The following is a 24738-nucleotide window of genomic DNA, read 5'->3' on the forward strand; positions in this document are numbered from 1 at the left end:
AAGGCTTTCATTAAAGAAGTTCATTTTCTTTTGGAACCTGGGCATATGTTATAAAAGAATACAACATACATCTCTTCCTCTTTTTTTTCTTTTCTCTCTGTTGAATTATGATTCTGATATCAAAATATTTTAATTCTCTCTTTACATTTTTATGTATTTACTTAAATTGGACTTTTGATTTGATTCAGGGAGAATTAAGTTATCAGAAGCAATGCTAAATATATATATATTTTAAACTCTGAAACGAGCTCTCACTTTTTTTCTTTTCCCCCCCATTTTCTTTTCTTTGAAATCAATGTCCTGTCTTCCCTACCTCAGCCATCACTCATGAGCGTGGTAATTATAACACATCAATTGACTTTCTTTTTTCCTGTTGTAAGCTTCGTGTCAGCACTGTACAGCTCCTGAACACCATGCAGCATGCAGTTTGTTTTTATTTTTAGAATGTCAAAGTAGGATTATTACTATTATTATTATTATCATGGTTGTATTCTCCAAAGTTCCATTTGTATGCCAACTTTCCCCACATCTTTGTTTTTTCCTCCCTTTCTCAGGATATGCACAGTATCTGGCACACTAGATGTAAGAGCAGCAAGCTTTTTGATTTTCTTCTTTTTTTTTCCTGCTTCATTTGGTGGTGTTATTTTCATGGTGGGCCAAGTATTTGTGATGGTTGGTTGTAAATAAGATGTGTGCATATGACATTAAAATCCACCATGTGCTGTGGTCTTCCTGTAGCATTTCTGTCGTATTTAATGTGGCTTTATGGCTGCATTAGTTTGTGCAAATATAGGAAATCAGTGGAGGATCCAGACTTGACTTTGATGGGTGGGGGGAGAGGGACTGTTTTGTGATTAAAAAGTTATGTTTTCACCTTAAACGTTAGCAGAATTAATGCATGATAGCCGTTTGTAATTGTGTTGATGAAACTCCTTTTCAACATTTCTTGGTGTTTGTGAGAATCTGTTCTAGAAGGAAAACTTCAATATATAACTCAATCATCCCTTGTTCTTATTAAAAAAAAACTCCATTTAGGTAAAACAAGTTTCAGTAGCAAAGCTAAGCCCGAACCAGAACTAAGCCCTAACACTGTGCAAATGAAGATTAAAACTTTGACATATCATTGATTTCAGTTAGAAAGTTCATTATAATGCTACATTTGACTGATTGAAAAAAAATCCATTAGGTTTAAAGTGTTATTTAAACTTTAAAATTTTTCAGTCAACTGTCTATAAAATAAATAGCCTATGAAATTAAAAATGCTTAATTCTCAGTGAACAAATCATTATTTTTTAGCTATTTTTCAACTATCAATGATAATAATATTATAAATTGTGAATTATTGTAAGATACAAAGAATGACATTATTTAAAAAGTGTAACTAGAGAGCACAATTTGCTGCATGGTTAAAGCATCATAGAAGGAACTGGAAGACTAAATTCTGCTCCCACTTTAAACTTGAAGCCAGCTGGATGACATTAGGCCAGTGATTCTCTCTCAGCCCTAGGAAGGTAGCAATGGCAAATACCTTCTGAAATCCTGCCAAGAAACTGCAGGGAATTGTTAGGAAGTTGCCGCGAGTCAACACTGACTTGAAAGGGTGTGACTGTGTATGTGCACACACATACACAATATTTTTAACTGAGAAGTACAATTTTAAAAGACATGATGATTTTTGCAGGAATAGTTTTCCTCATTGCTTTAAATGCTTCAACATTGGAAAGAGGATATGGGATGCAAATACAGAAATAGTGCTTATAACACAGTCTATTATCACATATTGGCTGATAATTATGGTTGTACTTCCAAAACCATTTCCTTCATTATCCAAAACCATTATCAGAAAGTCCTTTTTTGCCCAATGTAGGTAAAATACTTTAAGTGAATTTAGATGCCCTCCTATGATTGAGCAATCAGTTTGTGTGTTTTTACTCAAAGAAAAACTATTTGTACCCAATTTGGAATAATTTACCCAGATTTGGAAAGCATTGATTAATAGTAATAATGAGCTCCAAGGCAAACAAATAAGGGATACGAAGATCAGTTTAATCCATTGGACTGCTTCCTCTCCTCAAATAGGGTCCTTACTTTCAACTGTTCCATGGTAATGATTCTTGAAGGGGGACAGAGAGAGAGAGAGGGAGGGAGAGAGAAAGAAGAAAAATGTTTACTTTTGTCCTGATTATTATTTCTAGTATTAATAATTGACATTTTTGTAAACCACCCTGGTAGGATCTGAAATGTGTGTGATCAGTAATAATAATAATAATAATAATAATTGCCGCCAGATAAACCATTGATTATTGCAAAATGCACAAACCTTTTCTTAAAATGGAAACTCTGAAGATTCCAGAGATACCATTTTAGAGAGATATTTAAAACACCAAAGCAATGGAATAGACTACATCTTACTGATTTTTTGAAGGGGTTATATAAACCTTGTCTATTTAAAACTGGATTTTTTCCCCCTTTTAGGTGATAAAATAAGTATTTCAGACAATCTTAAATATAGGCCTTTTAACTGATTCAGGATTTATTATTGGTTGTGCCCTTTTTTATTGTTCATTGTACCAACAGTTTCTTTATTCTGATCCTCACTCATTGTGACCAAGCTTCATGTTCTTAATGCTGGACCCCCCACTGGTAAAACATTGACAGTTCTTTACCAGATATGTATCTGATTTGTTTTTGTGATGTATTCAATGTTGCGGTTTTTTATGTGTTATGTTTTACTTGTTATGGTTATTAATGGAAAAAGGTTCAAAACCAAAGGTATAAATCGATTTACATTAATTTCTTACATTTTCATTTCCTCCTTACAATTTAAATAATGTTTCCATAGATCATGATAAGCTTGAAAGTGCACCTTTTCCTCTCCTTTCAGTTTAAAAGTTATCTTTCTGATGTTTTCTTTCCTTGTTTTACATAATCTGGATTATACTGAACTTTGTCACAAAGATACCAAAGATAAAGTTTTAAATGTAAAGCATAAAGTAACTTGACATGACTCATAATTGTAATTAATTATATAATTAATACAAGAAATACTTTGACTCATGAAACAGACTACACATTCCATTTAGGTGGAATTGCTTATTTGTTGTTATTTCAGCCTAAGCTGGAAAGAGCCAGTTTTACTCATAATATGGCTTTCTACTATTAGTCTTTCCCATTCCTTGAAAAGATGGCTTAGTCCCAAAGCATCAATGATATCCCAAGGAAAAGCCATGTAAGAAATATTCTGTCACCACTCAATTATTGACAGTAGATTCCCACAACATTATGCACTGTTTAAGAATATGTGAGGGTACTGACAAGAATATGACACTTTCTGATGTGGCTGGTATTGAGAAAACACTCAAATAAAGACACATTGAATGATAAAATATATTTGTTGGTAATTCAGTAATAGTTATACACCAAAAGTATTAAAGGCTGCAGGCTGTTTCTGGAAAAGATGTTTCTGCAATTTAGAATGCATTTATAGTGGCAACAGAACCATCTGTGAGGGTATAACCCATGCTCAACATATTTGCACATGAAATTGAATTATTTTACTTGCCCGTTCTTAAACATTTTTATAATAGGCACAAATGAAATAGAAGAAGAGTGATGGCACTGAAGTGCACAAAAAATAGACAAATTCCAAGTCTCTGCTTAGAAGGTTTTATTTAGGCCTAGGGCAATTCAGAAATATGTTCCATTCTTTAGGGCTGTGATAGTAAACCTATGGCACATGTGCCACATGTGGCATATAGAGCGATTTGTTAGGGCACATGCCCTGTCAGCTGACTTTGACCTTCATTTTTGGGCAATTTTCGCCCTCTAGAGACTTCCCTAAAGCCTCCGGAGGGTGGAAAACGACCGAAAACGCAAACTGTTTGCCAGTTAGGCTGTTTTTCACCCTCTGGAGGCATCAGGAAAGCCACCTGAAGCCTCTGGGGAGGGGGAGCTGTTTTTGTCATCCCCAGGATCCTAGAAAGCCTCTAGAGCCTGGGAAGGGTGAAAAACTGGTTCATCGCGCACCAAAAGTGGGGGTAGAGTGGAGGTTGCGCGCACATGCACGTGTGTGTGTGTGTGTCATGCACATAGAATTATGGTTATGGGCATGCCTACACAGACCCCCTGTGCTCTCCCCACTTTTGGCACATGATGGCAAAAAGGTTAGCCATCACTGTTCTAGGGCATTTCTGGAATATCATAAATTACTTGATTGGCATTTAGGCAACATGATAAATACCTTCTCTTTTTTGTTCACAAAAGATTTTCTCCTCTTATTATATATAATATGAAATATGCATATGATTACCAGTTTTTCATTATTTATAATTGCAAGTAAGTAGGTGCTTTAAACAAATGTAAGGAACCACTTGGAAAAAATAATCAGCAGTATAGAAGAGAATGGTTAGGATGGAATGGCTTTTGGTATATGTATTAAACCCAAAAGTTCTGTATACAGAATCTGCGCAACAAAAGAAATGGAAAGAAATATTTCCAGGGAATTCCTTTTGCCTTAGGAAGGAGAGATAATTCATAAACTGCCATTTAAGCACTTTCAAGAACTGCAACACCTACCACAACACTCATCATTTTTTTCTACCATACATTACTTCTTGAAAAATATATTCCCATCTCAAATGGTCCATGACAGAAACAAACATCTGTATGTGTAATTATGCCATTGAATAGTAGCATGGGCACAGGCAATATTTTAACTAAACTGTATTGTGTTAAAAAGTTTTTACTGTACTCACTTTTACTTAAGTCTCTGTGTTCAGACTTTTTCTGAATATATAGCCATTACCATTGCACACCACACAATACACAAGAGGATTTTTTTTACATAGGCCAACCTATTTATCTATTTATTTATTTAGTAAATTTATAGGCTTACCCATCTTGTTTAAATGACTCTGGACAGCTTACAATGAAGAATTAAAAAACCTCTCCTTTTTATGACATTGTAATCCCTTAATTTGGGGTAAAGTCAGGGTGACTGGATGGAGCTGAGCGTTTACTGGCCAGATGTCCTTCCTGATGCTATGCAGAGTTCGCAGCAGATATTTTTTCTTTGCGCCTTAGAAGAGAAGCATCTGCTGCTATCTAGGATTGAACTCTCAAACCTTCCAAGTGGGAGGTGAGCGTCTTCATTACTAGGCCGCCATGCCACTGAATTAAAGAGATGCTATTTTCTAAATAGAATAGAATAGAATTCTTTATTGGCCAAATGTGACACACAAGGAATTTGTCTTTGGTGCACATGCTCTCAGTGTAAATAAAGAAAAATAAAATAGAATACATTCATCAAGAATCATAAGAAACAACACTTGATGATAGTCATTGGTTACTAATAAGCAATCAAATTGTACTAGGAAACAAATAAAACGATATAAATTGTAAAGATACAAGAAACATGGTTATAGTCGTAAGTGGGAAGAGAGAGGTACTAGGAAGGATTAGAAGAATAATAGTAATACAGTCTTAGTAAATAATTTGACAGTATTGTGGGAATTAGTTGTTTAGCAGAGTGAAGGCATTCGGGGAAAAACTCCTTGTTTTTAATTCTGGTTGCTTTTTGTTGTTTTTATTCTTTAATTAAAGAAGACTAATTAAAGAATAAAATGACAAAAAAAAATTGTGTCATTTTGAGACAAAATGAGTTGAGAAGACTCACAGATGCTCAAGCAAGCCATGGCATAACCTCAGTCTTGCTATCAGGACTCCAAGCTCAATGACAAAGCTCGGTTTTCAAAGCCTAGCATTGTTGGGGCAAGTCTGATTCCTGGGAGACTAATGTTCCAGAGGTTGGGTGCCACAGCAAAAAAGGCTGCATGTCTCTTCTGCAGATCTAATAGGATGGGTAGATACCATGGGGGAGATACTGTATGGTCCTTAAATAACCCAGCCCCAAGGCATGAAGGCCTTTAACAGTCTTCTCTGCACCTTGAATTAGGCAGAGAAACATTGCAGCTTGTGGAATAGAAGTGTCACACATGGTGAACAACTGGCACCTGTAATTGCTTGGGCTGCCATATTTTATACCAGCTGAAGTTTCTGAATACTCTTCAAACGCAACTTCGTGTAGAATTGGTTGCAGTAATCCATTCAGGAGATGACTAAGGCATGAGTGACTATGAGCACTCTATCCTTTTTGAAATAGTGAAACAATTACAAAGAATGTAACTGAATACTGATTTCAGGGTAATGCCTTACTCTGAAATCAGTATTCAGTTACATTCTTATTTTTCATGAATAGGAACTTAATTAGAAATATATCACTTTATTTCATTGGCTTCAGTAACTTTCTCCTGAATAAGCATTTTAGAACTAAGCAAATTTTCAATAAGCTTAATTTAGTTCGATTACAATAGCTCTTCCTTATTCCAGTAGTTATCTATAGATTACATCCTTATGTCACTCATTTTACCTGTATCTAAACATTAGGTTCCCAATATTACATATTCACAAATTCAAAATTAAAATGAGAGATAATTTCTAAAATGTTGCCAAGCCCACGTTGCTACATTTTTGGGAGATGTGTTTTCAAATTTTATTTTTTTTCTCATAATGAATGAACATACCTACTTCCAAATAAGAACACTATGGAACTGATTCTGGGAAAATGTTACAAGATGTAATTATGTCTATAATTCTTAAAGCAACAAGTGCTACATGTGATGTTCTAATGTTACTTGGCATCTTGTTATGATACTTATTGGGATTGACTTTTCCACAGGAGAAAAGGTGATGCAGGATGATGAATTTACTTGTGACCTCTTCCGGTTCCTTCAGTTGCTTTGTGAAGGTCATAATTCAGGTTTGTTCTCCTCCTCTATTGCATCCAATGCTCTAAAATACCAAAATAATGATGGAAACTTAATTTTACCAAAATTAAGTTTACCAAAACTTAAAAATACCAAAATAATGATGGAAACTTAATTTTGTAAACCAAATAATAAGTTTGGTAGGTATAATTAATATATTGAAAAAGTTAAATATGTACAAGTAAGCATGTTATGATATAGATAATTTTCAAGAAGTTTGAGATTAACTCCATCTCATTCTATTCTCCAAGGTTTTCAGAATTACTTGAGAACTCAGACTGGTAATAATACAACTGTCAACATTATCATATCAACTGTGGATTATTTATTGAGAGTTCAGGTAAAATATCACTCACTGTAAGGTTTCATTAAAGTTTATGTTATTTTTGCAATAATCAGAATAAATGTATGGGTATTAATTAGTAGGTTTTGAAGTTGTAATGCAGAGAAATTTATTGGGTTTCACATTTTAATTAATGCTCAAACCTGTGGGATCTGGAGAATAGTTATGTAATACATAAGCATCCATATTTTTCTAAATTTTCTAAGTGAGTTTGCCTCTACAAAGCAAGAATATACGTACAGTATTAGAAAAACTGTACATAAGCATGATTTAAAATTTTCGTTAGAATTATTCCTTAACAACCCGAATTTGAAATTGGATCAAAAAAGTAAAACTAAAAAAATGAAAAACTATTTATCTTCCCATGTGTTTGTGTGTGTGCGTGCGTGCCTGCGTGCGTGCACACACACACACACCACTATTATTATATTTTGCTAATTTGTAACACTGTTATGTATATTTTTCCACACTGGAATATTTTATATCAAAAAGCAAGATTGATAATGCCTACTTCCTCTCCTTTATCCTTCTAAGATACAATAGAAATACGGAAACAAGAAAACAGTAAAAGGAAAAAAAAGGTTTAATTGCCTTAGCTACATTGGTGACACCCTTTGCAAAATTCTTTCCAACAGTCATCCAGTCTCCTCCCATGTTTGTACAAAATTTGTTCGTTCCCATCTTCCCTTACCCCTTTTTGCTTTCTGTATTCTCCTACATACACCAGATAAGGAAAGAACGTAACAGCAGGAAAATCAAATGAAAGTTGAAGTTTCAATCTGAGTTTTCATGATTCCTACGTGTAAAGATTCATGTGGACCTTATTTGAATTTCTAAGGCTGATGGGATCTTTACAGAATATATTTTCCCTAATATTAATCTGTCTCACAGTTTTGGAGAATTTATAAACAAATTTTCCAGAAGCATATTTTTTGAATAAATAGTGAAGCCACATACTTTATCTTTTTCTATTTCCATTTTTAGGAATCAATTAGTGATTTCTATTGGTATTATTCTGGAAAGGAAGTTATTGATGAACAAGGACAGCGTAATTTCTCTAAAGCAATTCAAGTTGCAAAGCAGGTCTTCAATACTCTTACAGAATATATTCAGGTAAATAAATTGCTTCCCCGTGTCATTTCATGACCCTGTCATGGACCTCTAAAAGAGTTGAATAAATAAATTGGGAATAACATGTTTGTCAGCAAATGAAGAGGAGAAAGTTCTGGTATGCAAGTGGTGACCTCCTAATTTCTACAAAGTGAGCAATATGAAAATAGTCTCTAATTAAAATGCACCAAAAACATGTATACCACTTAACAGTTTGAAGTAATTCTACCAGGCAGATAACTCATTGACATTACGAGTTCTAATTAAGTAATTTAAGTGAGTTATCTAGCTGCTAGAATTTCTTCAAATTGTTAAGTAGTATACACCGTCTTTGGTTAAGGTCTCAGATTAGAGAGAGGGAGAGATTTTATGTCAGTCACTCATACTAACATTCTATGTGTACCATCCTAGAGTGACCATTTGCACTATGTATCCTATGGTTTTATGCATCCACCCGGAAGCAGACTACAACTGCTTTTATCCTTATTGGGACTCATCAGGTACACACAGTCATTAAAATTAATACTGAATTTTTAAGTCATTGAGTTTTATACAATTTAATTATATAGGGTTCCATTCCTGGTAGAGGATTTTGACTCCCAAAGATCTAAAACTAATTATAATGGCTATATGGACATGGTGAATAGAGTAAGGACAAAACCAATTTGTCCCCCTGATGCTTACATCTTTAAAAATCAAAGAGGATTGTGATCTTTTATTTTATTAATATTGACTCTGTATATTCGTTTGTGTGCGCGCGCACGTATGTGTGCTTTATGACATTCTTTAAGATTTAGTGATTTTGGGAAATACAAAATTTAAAACCAGTGCCATTTTATTTGGAAACCACTTTGTGTTGGTCTTTGACCATAATACATTTTTTATTTGATTTGACTTAGATCGTTAGTACAATGATTACATACTTTTTTGTCCCTCACATAAATTTAACAGTTGCTTTAATGTAGTGCTTATTTCTGACTAGATATAAATGGACAAATACATCTGTATACTTCACATGTAAATGAACCCATCTGCATAATATAATGGCTTTTTATTTGGTTGGGTAAATGCCAGATTGAAGTTGCCCTTCCTGTTTAGGTGACTGGAAAGGCTGACTTTCACAGAATATCCGTACGGCCTTGATTTGAATTTAGAAATATATAATAAATGAAAAACAACTAAATATTGTATAACGTGTTATTATTTGGCTTGATTGCTGCTTTGTAATAACAGAAGATACATGTTGCAATGGCAGAAGATAAATTTACATTAGATTCATATTCACAATAATAACTCATTACATTGATATTCCACCTGATTCCTAGTGATTTTTTTGTTGTATACTCTTTATTCTTTGAGGTTGTCATGTTTTTTTTTCAGGGTCCATGTACAGGTAATCAACAGAGTCTTGCACACAGCAGGCTTTGGGATGCTGTGGTTGGTTTTCTTCATGTCTTTGCCCATATGCAGATGAAGCTCTCTCAGGTACAGAATGATGTTTAATTCAATTGGTTACTCCTGTTTAAAGTAATGAATGTTTGTTCATTAATGGCCTCTCAGTACCGTGTTTTCCCGAAAATCCAACCTGTCCTGAAACTTTGCCACATTTTTCGCGTGGGCAAAAATATAAGCCCACCCCCGAAAATAAATCCCCTGGACAACCCCCCCCTCCGGCCAGGCAGAGCACCACTTACCGACATAGCAGCATCCTGAAGGCGCCAACCTGCAGGAGCCGGGGTGGGGAGAAAGGCACTTACATTGCTTGGCGACTTTGGAATACCGCTAGGTTGGGGAGTGGCGTTCTGCCTGGCTGGAGGGGGGAGTTGCCGGGCGGCTGCTCCCTTGCCTCAACATGTCCGGGCCCAGCTCTCCCTGCAGCCACCACCGCCACACTCCGAGCATAACGTCTTCTCCGGTTCCAAACTCCCAAACTCAGCTGCCGAGTCTTCCAGCAGCGACCGCTCTAGGAGTGCGCTCTATGGTTGTAGGCTGGCTGCTGGAACTCTCGGTAAGAGAGTCTTCCGGACAGAGAGTCTTCCAGCAGCCAGCCCACAACCACAGAGTGCACTCCTAGAGCGGCCACTGCTGGAAGGCTTGCCAGCCGAGTTTGGGAGTTTGGAACCGGAGAAGATGTTATGCTCAGAGCCCCACGGCAACGGTGGCTGATGCAGGGAGAGCTGGGCCTGGACATGTTGAGGCTAGGAGGCATGCCTGCTGGGGGCAGAACAGGCACTCGCGCAACCCCCTTCTCCAGCCAGGCAGAGCTCCTGCACTGACCTAGGGGGTATCCCGTATGTGCCAAGCCGCGAGAGCTGGGGAGCGGGCAGAGCGCCACGTGGCTTGGCGCCTTAGGGATATCCCGTAGGTCAGTGAATGGTGCTCTGCCCGGCTGGAGAGGGGGCAGTTGCTCGTGAGTTTGGTCACCTCATGGCTGCTTCGCCCCTGAGGCTGTGCCCGGCTCTTTGGGAGCCAGTTCGCAAGGGAGCAGCCGCCCGGCAACCCCAAAACAATAAGCCCTCCCCTATAATAAGCCCAAGGCCATATTTTGTAAGTAAAAAGAAAATAAGACCCTGTCGTATTTTCGGGGAAACACGGTAGCACCATGAATTAGTACTCTCTTTGGACCTGATTGTTAAAACAGAGTGGGCAACTGGATTGTATTATGCTAAGGGTAATTTATTTATTTATTTATTTATTTATTTTGATTTCTAGACCACCCCCTCTCCCCGGAGGGACTCGGGGCGGTGTACAGGTACCAAATTAAAACCATACAAACAATAATAAATATAATTAAAATCGGATTAAACTTTAGACCCCTGTACAAATTTATAAAAATTAAAACTTAGCCTTAAGACCAACCCGTGAAATTTAAAAATACAGACTGAGGTGGGAGAGCTGGAATTAGGCCAGGCCAGCTAGATTAAACAGGTGGGTTTTGAGCTTCTGGCGGAAGGAGCGGAGGTCTGTGGTTGTTCTAATATCAGGGGGAAGGTCATTCCAGAGGGTCGGGCCCATCACAGAGAAGGCCCTTCCCCTGGGCGTCGCCCGCTGGCACAGCCTAGTGGACGGCACCCAGAGGAGTCCCTCTCTGTGTGAGCGGATCGGCCGAAGGGATGTGTGGGGCAGGATATGATCCCGCAAATAACTAGGTCCTGTGCCATGGAGCGCTTTGAAGATGATAATCAGCACCTTGAAACGCACCCGAAAAACTACAGGTAGCCAGTGCAGCCCGCGCAAGAGAGGTGTTACGTGGGAGTATTTAACGACTCCCGAAACTGCCCGCGTGGCCGCATTCTGAACCAACTGCAGTCTTCGGGTGCATCTCAAGGGGAGCCCCATGTAGAGAGCATTACAGTAGTCTAGCCGGGACATCACAAGCGCATGGGTGACTGTGCGAAGGGCATTCCGGTCCAATAGGGGACGCAATTGGCGCACCAGGTGAACCTGGTGAAACGCCCCCCTTGCCACGGCTATCACATGGTCGTTCATTGACAGCCAGGCATGTAGGAGGATGCCCAAATTGCGTACCCGATTCACGGGGGCCAGATGTTCACCCCAATGGCCAGTGATGGAGTCAGCTGGTTGAACCGGGGTGCCGGTAGCCACAGCCACTCAGTCTTGGACGGGTTGAGCTTGAGTCTGTTACTTCCCATCCAGATCCGTACGGCTTCCAGACACCGGGACATCACTTTGACGGCATTGTTGGGATGGTTTGGGGTAGATATGTACAGCTGGGTATCATCCGCGTACAGATGGTAATCTACCCCGAACCCACGAATGATCTCGCCCAGCGGCTTCATATATGCATTGAACAGGAGAGGCAAGAGGACCTACCCTTGTGGCACCCCACAAGTGAGCGGCCTCGAGGTCGACCTCTGCCCCCCTGCCAATACAAATTGCACTCGGCCAGAGAGGTAGGAGGAGAACCACCGCAGAATGGTGCCCCTCACCCCCAGCCCCTCCAGTCGATGCAATAGGATACCATGGTCGATGGTATCAAAAGCCACCGAGAGGTCTAATAGGACCAGGATGGAGGAGCAACCCCCATCTCTGGCCCTCCAGAGATCATCCACCAATGCGACCAATGCCGTCTCCGTGCTGTGGCCGGGCCGGAAACCGGACTGGCGCGGGTCCAGATAATCAGTTTCCTCCAAGTGGCGTGGAAACTGTTGTGCCACCACACTCTCTACAACCTTCGCCAGAAAGCAAAGGTTGGAGACGGGACGGTAGTTGGCTAACAAAGCTGGGTCCAGGGAAGGCTTCTTGAGGAGGGGCCTCACCACCGCCTCTTTCAGGACGGCCGGCAAGAACCCCTCACTCAAAGAAGCGTTGACTAACTCCTGGAGCCAGCCTCGTGTGACCTTCCAGGATGCCAGTACAAGCCAGGAGGGACACGGGTCCAGTAAACATGTGGTGGCTCGCAGTCGCCTACGCAACCTGTCCATATCATCGGAAGTAACAGAGTCAAACTCCTCCCATAGTGGAACCTCAAGACCCACCTCCGACGTCCCCTCTAGACCACTAGTGGGAACCAACTCGCTTCGAATCTGAGCGATTTTGTCCTGCAGATACTCCCCAAATTCCTCTGCTCTACCCTGCAAAGGGGCTTCCCGCGGCCTCTGTTGAAGGAGGGAGTGGGTTACCCCAAACAGGGCGGCAGGGCAGTTATCTGCGGATGCAATAAGAGTGGTACAATACTGACGCTTGGCCACTCTTAACGCCACAAGGTAAGTCCGTAAATGGGCTCTTATCTGTGATCGGTCAGATTCAGAGCGTGACGATCTCCATCTGCTCTCTAGGCGTCTCTTGCGGCACTTCATCACCCTCAGCTCCTCGGTAAACCAAGGGGCCTGGGTGGTTCGCTGCCGCAAGAGAGGCCGCAAAGGCGCAACCTGGTCCAAGGCCCCGGTGGCCGCACTGTTCCATGCAGCCACTAGGTCCTCCATCCGGGTGCGGGTCAGGGCTACAGGAAATGGCCCAAGCTCCGTCTGGAACCTATCAGGTTTCATCAGGCGTCTGGGGCGGAACCATCTTGGACATGAATGAAATTTGATTTATACCAAAGGAGAAGAACAAATAGTTCAATACTCATTTCTAGTAGCGCTTTAAAAAATAACAGAAATAAAGAATAACTTAGATGGAAGGGACCTTGAAGGTCTTCTAGTCCATCGCCCTGCATAAGCAGGAGACCCTATACTATTCCAGACACGTAGCTGCACAGTCTCTTCTTAAAAACCTCCAGTTCTAGAGCACCCACAATTTCTGAAGGCAAGCCATTCCACAGCTCTCACTGTTAGGAAATTTCTCCTTGATTCTAGGTTGCTAGATGTTAGTGGGAGAAATGTATAACCTAATGAACTCTTGAAAACAACTGCAGAACTAGACACATCAAAACTCCTGGAAGGATTCAGAAAGATAGGCTTTACTGGGTTTAAAGCTGGTAGACTTCTTGATATTTGTCACTTTTTTGTGAAAGTTTGTTCTATGGGTGATTCAGGATGTAGAGTCTTTGAAGAAATTAATGTAAATAATTTCACATGAATTATTCCTAAAGGAATGTTTGAAAATCCATGTCCTCCTCTTTTCTTATAAGTTATAGCAAGGCAGGAATAAGACTTTTATCTCCTTGCAGCATAAAAAAAGATTTATGGGTATCTTATATTTATATCGACAGGATTCTAGTCAAATTGAATTACTGAAAGAATTAATGGACCTTCAGAAAGATATGGTGGTCATGCTGCTATCTATGTTGGAAGGTAACTTTAAAATTATAATTTTAAACACATTTCATTAAGTTATTTTTCAAATTGCACCTATGAGGTGTTTCTTCCAAGTGCAAAATATATCTTAAAAATGCACATTTATTAGGCTCACAAGAGGGAAGAAAGAGGTTACATTTTGCTGCCTACTGTAGTGTCAATTAATGAAATGCAAAAGCATGATTAATATCAGCAAGTTGGCTGAGAGAGTATTCAGCCTGTCAATTTGTATAAATTACTGTGGAAAAATTCAAACTCTGGTAATCGATTAAAAAAATAATAACATTTTCTGATTTTAGTGAGGTACATAAAAATGAAACACATTTACATCTTTCTAGATATTAATTAAGGGTGGGGAAGGATGTTAAATAGTATGAAACAATTCCTCTCTGGCAGACAGATCTATTTGCAAAATAATAGTCAGATAGATCTACAGAGCTTATTGTTGTAACCTTAGTACTGTATAGACAGAAGGGAATTGGGTTATATCTACTGATTGTTTTGCTGGTGACAGATTATAAAGTAGAATACTCAGGAATGTGCTGACCACAATTTTGGATCCACTTAATTTACCCTGCTTTTGATTCTTCAGTGGGCTACCAGTTTAGTCCCTTTATTAATGCTGATCTTGAGTGATCCAATTAAGTTTTCCTTCATTTCAAAGGGAAAAGCTTTCTTTAAAAGGCTTTTCTTGGGATAAAGGAATAGTGATACTTGAATTCATAAAAGCTTATCTCTAATTGTAATCTGCGTATCATATGCGACCCCTGAAACCTTCAGTCTGCCCTAAAGTGTAATTCCCTCCATCAGCCAAAAAATTGGATCCTACTAGTGTAGTTGGTGAGCATGCACACATGGATAAGTGTCCACACAAATCATTTGCCTTTTTTTGAACTGTGCTCCTTTAACCTACAAAAATTATAATGAACTTAAACAACAAATTCCAATTCCTTGGAACCAATGCTGATAGGATCATGATAAACCTTTCCTTTTCCTGGGTATTTCTTTGTGAGAGTATGTTTGTATAAAGATATAACCACAAAGTTTGTACAGAAACATGGGTAATCTCTGATTCTCAGCATTCGTGTCTGACTGACCACCAGCTGTGACCACTTCCACTCACCAACAGCTCCTGATAGCCCATCAACCTTGATATGCACTCTGTAATTCAGAACAGGGAAATGGGAGCATCAATAGTTGAAATGCAATGTAATACAATTATTAAATACTTTTCTTTTAAGCTTGAAATAAAAACACAGGCTACTTCATGTTTGGTCAATTCTAAATATTAACTAAATATTTCTAAATATTATTTAGAAATACAGTATGGCTGTGCTCAGATTTGTAGTATAATTTCAATGTTTATAACATTTCTTTGTGTTACTTAGACAATTTAAAGTAAATCAGTCAGTCAGTAAGATTATTGACACACTTTCCCACATTTAGGTAATGTTGTGAATGGAACAATCGGCAAGCAAATGGTTGACATGCTGGTGGAATCGTTCAACAATGTAGAAATGATTCTAAAATTTTTTGATATGTTTCTAAAACTGAAGGATTTAACTTTCTCTGATGCATTCAAAGAATATGATCCAGATGGTAAGGGCATTATTTCCAAGAGAGATTTCCACAAAGCAATGGAGAGCCACAAACATTATACTCAATCGGAAACTGAGTTTCTGCTCTCTTGTGCTGAAACAGATGAGAACGAAACTTTGGACTATGAGGAATTTGTGAAACGATTTCATGAGCCAGCTAAAGACATTGGCTTCAACGTTGCTGTTTTGCTGACAAACCTGTCAGAGCACATGCCCCATGATACGCGACTCCAAACTTTCCTTGAGTTGGCAAACAGTGTTCTCAACTACTTCCAGCCCTTTTTAGGACGCATAGAAATAATGGGCAGCGCAAAGCGCATTGAACGAGTTTACTTTGAGATCAGTGAATCAAGTCGGACGCAGTGGGAGAAACCTCAGGTTAAAGAGTCAAAGAGGCAGTTTATTTTCGATGTGGTAAACGAAGGTGGGGAGAAGGAAAAAATGGAACTTTTTGTTAATTTTTGTGAAGATACCATCTTTGAAATGCAATTGGCTGCTCAGATCTCGGAATCAGATCTGAACGAGCGGTCTATGAACAAAGAAGAAAATGAAAACGACAAGCTGGAAGAGCAAGACCCCCGAATAGGGTTCTTCTCTCTAGTGACCATCACGTCAGCATTAATAGCCCTCAGGCATAACATAATGACTCTGATGAAAATGTTAAGCATGAAAAGTATAAAGAAGCAAATGAAGAAGATGAAAAAAATGACCATGAAGGACATGGTCATGGCTTTGTTTTCTTCCTACTGGACCATTTTAATGGGTTTCATGCATTTTTTATCGAGTGTCTTCAGAGGCTTCTTTCAAATAATGTACAGCTTGCTGCTTGGAGGGAGTCTGGTTGAAGGAGCCAAGAAAATTAAAGTAGCCGAACTTTTAGCTAACATGCCTGATCCTACTCAGGATGAGGTCCGTGGCGATGGAGAAGAAGTAGAAAGGAAGCCAGCCGAAGCTGCTTTGCCTGCAGAAGACCTGACTGATCTCAAAGCTCTATCAGAAGACAGTGACCTCCTCTCAGATATTTTTGGCTTAGATTTAAAACGAGAAGGAGGACAGTATAAACTAATTCCACATAATCCAAATGCAGGCTTGAGTGATTTGTTGAGCAGTCCTTCTTTATCCCCTTTACCTGATGTGCAAGAAAAAGTACAGGTACAAATACCGTTTTTATTTATCTGTCTTGTTTAACTCTCTTTTTTCTTTTTAAAAAGCTGGTTTAATTAATTAAAGCTACTCTGTTTCCCTGAAAATAAGACCTCCCAGGATATTAAGCCCAAGCGAGCTTTTGAGTGCATGTGCTAAAATAAGCCCTCCCCCAAAAATAAGCCCTCCCAAAATATTTCAATACAGCAGCAGCCATGAGATGATAACATTCGCCGCCTCCTGCGCCTCAAAAATAATAAGACCTCCCCGAAAATAAGGCCAAGCATTTATTTTGAGGCTCAAAAGAAAATAAGACTCTGCCTTATTTTCAGGGAAACATGGGTATTTAAAAAACAACATTTTTCTTGTTTTAAGATGGGTAATTTTAGGTAATTTTTTTTCAAGACTGTAAGGGTTTAAAAATTGGATTCAATTTTAAAATGAAAGAATCATTTTCAAATGAAAATGGGTTATATTATTTTTACATGAGCCATAGAATGTATGTGTATTTTTAAAGGTTTTGTAGTAGCAACATCCTTTTTTTGTTTGTTTTATGCCATATAATTTGAAAACGGATCATTGTCATAATGTTTTCCGTCTTGTTTATTTTTATTTATTCAAGGACCAGAAGATGAATGAAGATGAAAAAGATGAAAGAGAAGATACTAAATTCGAACATGAAAAAGCAGAGTATGTCCCATTCTTTTTGTATTGCAGTATAAATTAACAATTCATTTGTATATATTTACTTTGTTTATTGTACTTGGGGAATCAGGCAGAACACCATGTAGGAGTTTATAACCTAGAATTATACCACTCTTGTTTTGAAGTATATTTTTACTTTTTAACACAATATTTTTTCCATTTTAATTTTATTACAAAATGGTTATTGTTATTAGATTTTCTGAGTTCTTTACATATTGTACATTTTCCATAGCCTTTGTTCAACTATTAGCATACTTGCATCGTTGGAAAAAAAGACCTCTCCTCCCCATGGTGCAAGTTGATTCTTTCCTCATTGAGATATTAAATTTGAATTGAGAAACATGACTGATATTATAGTTTTGGAAAATATGTGTCTACAGGGGAGAAGATGGAGAAAAGGAAGAGAGAAAAAAAGAAGATAAGGGAAAGCAGAAACCAAGGCAGCGTCACAAACATAGGCATGGTGAACTAGAATTGCAAGAATCTGCCTTCTGGAAAAAAATTATTGCATATCAACAGAAAGTCCTTGTAAGGGTTTAAAAGTTAAAATAGACAAGTATTCCTTATAGTACATCATTTTGTATACATATTTGTTTAAATTTTGATATTTGCAGCTTAATTCATGTTTATGTCTATTCCAAAGCTAGACAATATTTATTTTCACAGAAAATTCTTTGGGGAGGGAATGCAAAACCATTTCTGGGTATTTTTTCCCTCATTGCAGATTATCAAACATCTATATGAAATATGTAGATGGGAAAGTATTGTTCATTTCTACAGTCTTATTTGCATTTTAGTATAGTTTGGTACTGTTTAATATACACACTGTTCAGATGCAATCCTTAAACATTAAATACACATAATATTGTGGAAAACTTCTTATGTAATTATTTAGAATAGCATTCTGCAAGTTATGTAGAGAAGATAAAGATATTAAGTGTAACTAGCTATTAAGCATATTTATTTGTTAGATTTATGTCCTGTCTTTGTTGTATACAATTCATCAGGTTACCTCCTATTTTCTTCATAATAACTTCACTGTGAGGTGGTTTGGCTGAGATAGAGAGATTAGCCCAAAATCATCCAGCCAGCTTTTGTGTCTAAGAGTGGACTAGAACTCAGTTTCCTGATTTCTAATTCAGTACTTTAGCTATTACCTAAAACTGATTCAAAATTATTTCTTTTTTCAGAATTATTTTGCTCGGAATTTTTACAATATGAGGATGCTGGCTTTATTTGTTGCATTTGCCATTAATTTCATTCTTTTATTCTACAAGGTAAATCATTCATACTTTAAACTTAAACTGACATAATATCCTGAATTTAGGGCTTGCTTATGTAGACAGCTTTTAGTATATGCATTTACTGCATAAATGTGCCTTAAAGGTGATTGGATTTATTCTGTATCATTTCTCCGTATTCCAAGATTATAAATCAACAAAGTTTTACTAAGTTTTATAATATCATTAGTGCAATCAATACCATAATTTTATAAGGCAGCAATAAACATATATAATGATTGGGGGGCATGTTTATGGAAGCTAAAACACTATTAAAAATAGTTAAGCTTTGTAGAGTTGTGAATACTGTTTAAAGATCGAATTTGAAAATATAGGTAGTCCTCAACGTATAACCACAATTTGAGTCCAAAATTTCTGTTGCTAAGCAAGGCAGTTGTTAACTGAGTTTTACCCCATTTTATGACCTTTCTTGCCCCAGTTGTTAAGTGAATCTCTGTAGTTGTTATGTTAGTAACATAGTTGTAAAGTGAATCTGGCTCCCTATCGACTTTGCTTGTCAGAAGGTCACAAAAGACAATCAGATGACCCCGGGACCCTGGAATCATCATAAATACATGCCAGTTGCCAAGCAGTTGAATTTTGATCACGTGACCATGGGAATGCTGCAGTGGTTGTAAGCGTGAAAAGCAGCCATAAGTCACTTTATTCAGTGCTGTTGTAACTTCGAATGGTCACTAACTGAATCGTTGTAAATTGAGGATTTTTTGTAAAAAATTGAATAGCATTTGACTAAAGAAAATAAGAAATGCCAGCAGAGAAAGAAATTGAGGGGATGAGATCTGGCAGAATCTCAGCTCAAGGCTTCCTACTGTTAAATGTCAATGATCTACCTCTGGAATAATCCTGTTTCCACCCGTTAGCCCTTTTCTTTTGTGTGTAGCTTGTAGAAATGTGATATTTCTGTCAAATTGTTCTTCAACAGGTATCTACATCTCCAGTGACAGAAGAAAAGGAAGTACAAGTATTTAATACTGCTGAGAAAATGAAGCTAAACAGCCTAGAAAGTCCTTCTCATAGAATCATCACAGTACATTATGTCCTTGAAGAAAGCAGTGGCTACATGGAACCTACCCTCCGCATATTAGCGATTTTACACACTGTCATTTCCTTTTTCTGCATCATTGGGTATTACTGTCTGAAAGTAAGAGAACGAGGATGTCATATCTGCTTCAGCGGTGAAATCTAATTTTTTTTGGCCATAGGTTCTGTGGACGTGACTTGGAGGAGGGAGGGTGTCATGTGACTGGGAGGGCGTGGCCAACCTTTTTCACTTTTTAAAGCATTTTTTTTCCTGCTGGTTCAGGCGAATAGGCAAGAAAAAAATGCTTTAAAAATGGGGAAAAAAGCTTCCAACGATCGCACAGAACACAGTTGAGCTGCGTGATCCTTGGAAACTTTTTTTTTTACTATCAGTTCTCAGAACCAGGGACAATTGTCCCTACTAGTTCGGCTGAACCAGGCCAAACATGGAGGATTTCACCCCTTATCTGCTTACTGGACTATAGTTCCCTTGGACTTATTTTGTCTCCCTCTCCCTGATAACTCATTTATGTGTGTGTGTATTTTATTTTATTGGTTGTTGTCAGAAGAAGTAACAATAAAGGTTTTGTCAGCAATATGAATTCAAACAAATCAAAACTTTGTATTCTGAATTCTGTAATTCTTTTTGCTGGAAAGAACTTACTAGAAAAATGAATGGTTAATTTTGTGCACCTGTTGCATACCTGTAATTGGCAAGAAGAAGCAATGATTACTGGTAATTGTCCGTTCCTGCTATAGTCCATTATAGCTTCTAAAACATTTTCTGGAAAGGACATTCTAAAGTAGTGTGGAAAATGAAATAGGAGATTGCAGTGGGAAAGGAGAATCAGTTAAAATTCTTCTCTTTCCTCACCCTTGTAATCTCTCTTCACTGGATTATATCATCTTTTTGGGAGAAAGTCCTTGTGAATACTATTTTATTGATTGATTGATATATCAAATACTGAAAACATTTATTTCCCTCACAAAGTGACTAAGTAAAATGCAAGTGAAACATAAAAGCTGTATGTAAATATTATATTAAGAGGCAATTAAAGGAAGGGTAGAGAAATTAAAACTCAAGTTCGAAAGGCAGAAGAAGGGCTTGCAAGATGCTAAGTAACCCAATGGCTTAGTATTCCTCTGTGGGCTCCAAGCAAGTCAGGAGAGAGTCAGGGCCTGCCTCACCTCTGAGGGGCGGGGGAGGGGGATGTTCCAAAGAGTAGGAGCAATGGCGCTTACTTTAGAGAAGTACGTAAGTTTATCAGTTCTTTGCATTTTTCTCAGCATCCAGATACGGTTAACAACTAATTGCTCCAAGTGAATTAAACAACTTTTTGTACTTCTATTTCCAGGTTCCATTGGTAATATTTAAGCGAGAAAAAGAAGTTGCAAGGAAATTGGAATTTGACGGGCTGTATATTACAGAACAGCCTTCAGAGGATGATATTAAGGGACAATGGGACAGACTTGTTATCAATACACAGTGAGTCTTTATCTTTTTTGAGGCTCCATGGCTTATATACGTCACTTTTAATTTTATCAGGAATAAGTAGTGATTGGATACATCTGAGACACATAAATTGCAAAAGTAGAGGCAGCTATAGCTCTCCTAGGTATATTTCAGTATGAAATCCTATTTTGAAAATAACAAGCACTAAGAAATATACTTATTGCATGAATGCATTTAAGAATACACTTAGTATAACTGGCAGGAAAAATTCACACTAGGTAGATATTATGTAGATTAAAAACGGTAATGCATGGCAATAATAAATTATCTTTATATTCCATCCCTTAAAATATTTTATAAACAACAATAATTATTTTCTGGATTTCTCACAACCTTTAATAATTATGTTCAAGTCTTGGCTTAGAAAATTGTAAAATTAGTCGTCTAATGCATTATCTTTATATTCTGAGAATGTACACTTTTACATAATTAACAATTGTATATTTTACTAGCTGCTGTGAAATTTGTATAATCTTAAATATATATTTATTCTTAAATTTCCCTGTAAAACATTTTATGTCTCCCCATTGATCTGGATATAAAAGAGCCAATTTATGAATAAATACATGTGCAATTGTTATAGATTAAAAATAAATTATCTACCTTTACACATAGCTTAATGGCTTAATATAATATTTAACATTTACCAAGCAAATGTTTACCAGTACATTTCTGCATCCAAGCAGATACAATTTCATTATGGCCATTACTACAGAAAATATTTATCCAGAATTGTAAAAAATGAGGACTTCATGTGGGTATCAGATTTCAGATTTGAAATTAATTCATAAGTTTATTAAAATTTTGATAGTAGTGCAATAAGTCAATCAGCCCATATAACTGGACAATGTTTGAGAAAAGTGACATTTAGTTGCAATTTAAGAAATAAAACATTTAAAAAATATAAAGGAAATAGTTTAATTTGGCACTTTAACTTTAGGGAGGAAAAAAGTGAACTTGCATTGAATTAGTTGTATTTGTTAAATGATTATCTGACTGATCCACTGAGCATTATTTTCCAGTGAGAACTTCCATAAGTTCCTTTACAGGTGAGGAAAACTTGGAACCTCCAAGAAAGATCTCTGTAAATTTGGAGTTCAGAAAAACGATGTTTATTTATGTGAATGATAACTTATATTTAAACAGAATTTCTTTCAAATTATAGGTCTTTTCCTAATAACTATTGGGACAAGTTTGTGAAAAGAAAGGTAAAGTCCTTCATTATTGTTGAAATATATGTTTCAGTTTTAAATAGTACGGTCTAATTTCTGACCTACATTATTTTCTACCATTATTGGTTGTAATTGTGAGTTCATATGATCAGATTTCTTATCCATGTTGAGTAACTATATTGGGATCATTCACTCAATTTTACATCCAACTGAGTGCACCGTTCATGAAGCTTGTGGTATATGTTCATTGCTCAGTGAATATTACTAAGTCTCCGTTAAAGTGCTGATTGTGTATGTATATCTATCTATATCATCTCTCTCTCTCCCCCCCCCATCTATCTATCTATCTATCTATCTATCTATCTATCTATCTATCTATCTATCTATCTATCATCTATCTACATACATACATACATACATACATACATACATACACACACACACACACACATACACACACACATACAGTATATACTTTTGAGTCAGCGTTGACCAGCCTCTCGGAGTTTAATCGTTATCTCATTTAGCAAATGTTTGCAAATAAAATGATAATTTAAAAATCATTTTCCAACCAATGCACACACTTACAGCCCAATTTAATTTGCCTTACAACAATGCACACTGGAATGAGAGTAACACTACATATAGCTGCAAGTTAAAGAATTTTATCTAAATGAGGTGCAACAAATGGTGATCCCTCCCTCCCTCTCTCTCCCTCTCTCTCTTTCACTTAGCAACTATTGTTTCTGATTTAAGGAATGGATTGTGGTTGTTAAATAAGGTATACATTACTCTGCATTTTAAAAACAATGCACTAGTGTTTTAGATTAAAATAAAGTTGAGTTGGCTCTATTTATGAGTCAGCATAGATGGAGCTACAACTTCTATGTATGACTTCATTCTCTCTTCAAACCAACATACATTCAGTCACAAGAACAAGGCTTGCTCAGTAAGTGGATAATACTTTTATGTTCAGAATCATCATCAGTTTGTGATTTAAAGAGGTATGATACTTTTAACCCGCTATAATATTAATGCTACACCTAGATGAGTCTTCTCCCAGAGATTTTCCAGCTCCTGTAGAATATATTTTATCTTGCACACTTCTGCTAACAGAAGAAGTCCTAAGATATGTCTTCCCCACTCTCTTGGGCTATCCAATAGGGAAAAGAATATCCCACATTTAAATACAAAGGGTTTTAAAAATGTTTTTATTTATGTGCAATAATTATAAAGCAACAACATAAGCAATATGCCTATTGATATAAGAGGAACTATATATTATATAATTAATTTAACTATCTGAGAACACATTAGCTATCTTTCTGTACCTTCAAAAATGGACTCACTTTAATGTTCTCTGCCATCTCTCCTGTAGTGGCTTCCTAGTTGATAGTCTTCACTCTAGTTTTCTTTTTGTCCCTTGTCGCTGCAGCTTTATTTTCTTGAGTTAAATCTTAAAATTGCTTCTCAACTTCTTATTTTTTTATTCTTCGCATTTCGAAACCGCCCCCTCTCCCAAAAAGGGACTCGGGACGGTGTACAGTCCACACAACAAATAACAGATAAAATACAAATATAAATATAACTATAACTATACATATACATATACATATACATATACATATACATATACATATACATATACATATACATATACATATACATATACATATACATATACATATACATATACATATACATATACATATACATATACATATACATATACATATACATATACATATATATATATATATATATATATATATATATGGAGGAGGTTAAAATTAAGAGTACTGTACAGAAGAATAAATATGGGTCTAAAGCCGTAAAAACAATTAAAAATTAAAACATTACCCTTAAAATAACCAGATGAGAGTATACTACCAGGAGTTCATAGTTGTAACATTTATAATTATGCCAGGCCAGCTAATCGGAACAGGTGAGTCTTCAATTTTTGTCGGAAGGAGCGGAAGTCCAAGGTGGTTCTAATGTCGGGGGGGAGGTCATTCCAGAGGGTTGGGCCCATCACAGAGAAGGCTCTACTCCTTGGCGCCGCCCGCTGGCATTGCCTAGTGAACGGCACCTGGAGAAGGCCCTCCCTGTGAGAGCGGATTGGCCGCAGGGATGTATGTGGGAGGATGCGATCCCGCGATCTCACAGATAAACTTCCAGCTCTTGACACTGTATTGATTTAGCTGATTTAGCTGACAATACTTGTAGTATTTTTTGCACAGAGTCTCTTGT

At 37.3% G+C, this 24738-nt stretch overlaps 1 protein-coding gene and 1 long non-coding RNA gene across 3 annotated transcripts in view; one reads left to right on the top strand and one right to left on the bottom strand.

Moving 5' to 3' along the window:
* Positions 1-24738, top strand: part of RYR2 (ryanodine receptor 2) — a 325381-nt gene that overhangs the window by 285720 nt on the left and 14923 nt on the right. Inside the window, exons 84-95 of the mRNA XM_081941599.1 lie at positions 6737-6817; positions 7076-7164; positions 8152-8280; positions 9658-9762; positions 13952-14033; positions 15483-16786; positions 17400-17467; positions 17863-18010; positions 18673-18759; positions 19706-19924; positions 21159-21289; positions 22482-22524. Coding sequence (XP_081797725.1) covers positions 6737-6817; positions 7076-7164; positions 8152-8280; positions 9658-9762; positions 13952-14033; positions 15483-16786; positions 17400-17467; positions 17863-18010; positions 18673-18759; positions 19706-19924; positions 21159-21289; positions 22482-22524 — 2486 coding nt within the window. The remainder of the gene's footprint in view (positions 1-6736; positions 6818-7075; positions 7165-8151; positions 8281-9657; positions 9763-13951; positions 14034-15482; positions 16787-17399; positions 17468-17862; positions 18011-18672; positions 18760-19705; positions 19925-21158; positions 21290-22481; positions 22525-24738) is intronic.
* LOC309386342 lies at positions 1453-23956 on the bottom strand. 2 transcript variants are annotated; one of them, XR_014174401.1, is made up of 4 exons: positions 23838-23956; positions 15160-15197; positions 6768-6849; positions 1453-2113 (listed from the first exon to the last, which is right to left on the bottom strand). It is a non-coding gene; the product is annotated as an uncharacterized lncRNA (long non-coding RNA). The 2 variants fall into 2 exon arrangements; XR_014174402.1 differs by having other exon boundaries at positions 23820-23887.

This window comes from Natrix helvetica (genome assembly GCF_964273705.1).
Source record: "Natrix helvetica genome assembly, chromosome: 2".
In the NCBI taxonomy this organism is placed as follows: Eukaryota; Metazoa; Chordata; class Lepidosauria; order Squamata; family Natricidae; genus Natrix; species Natrix helvetica.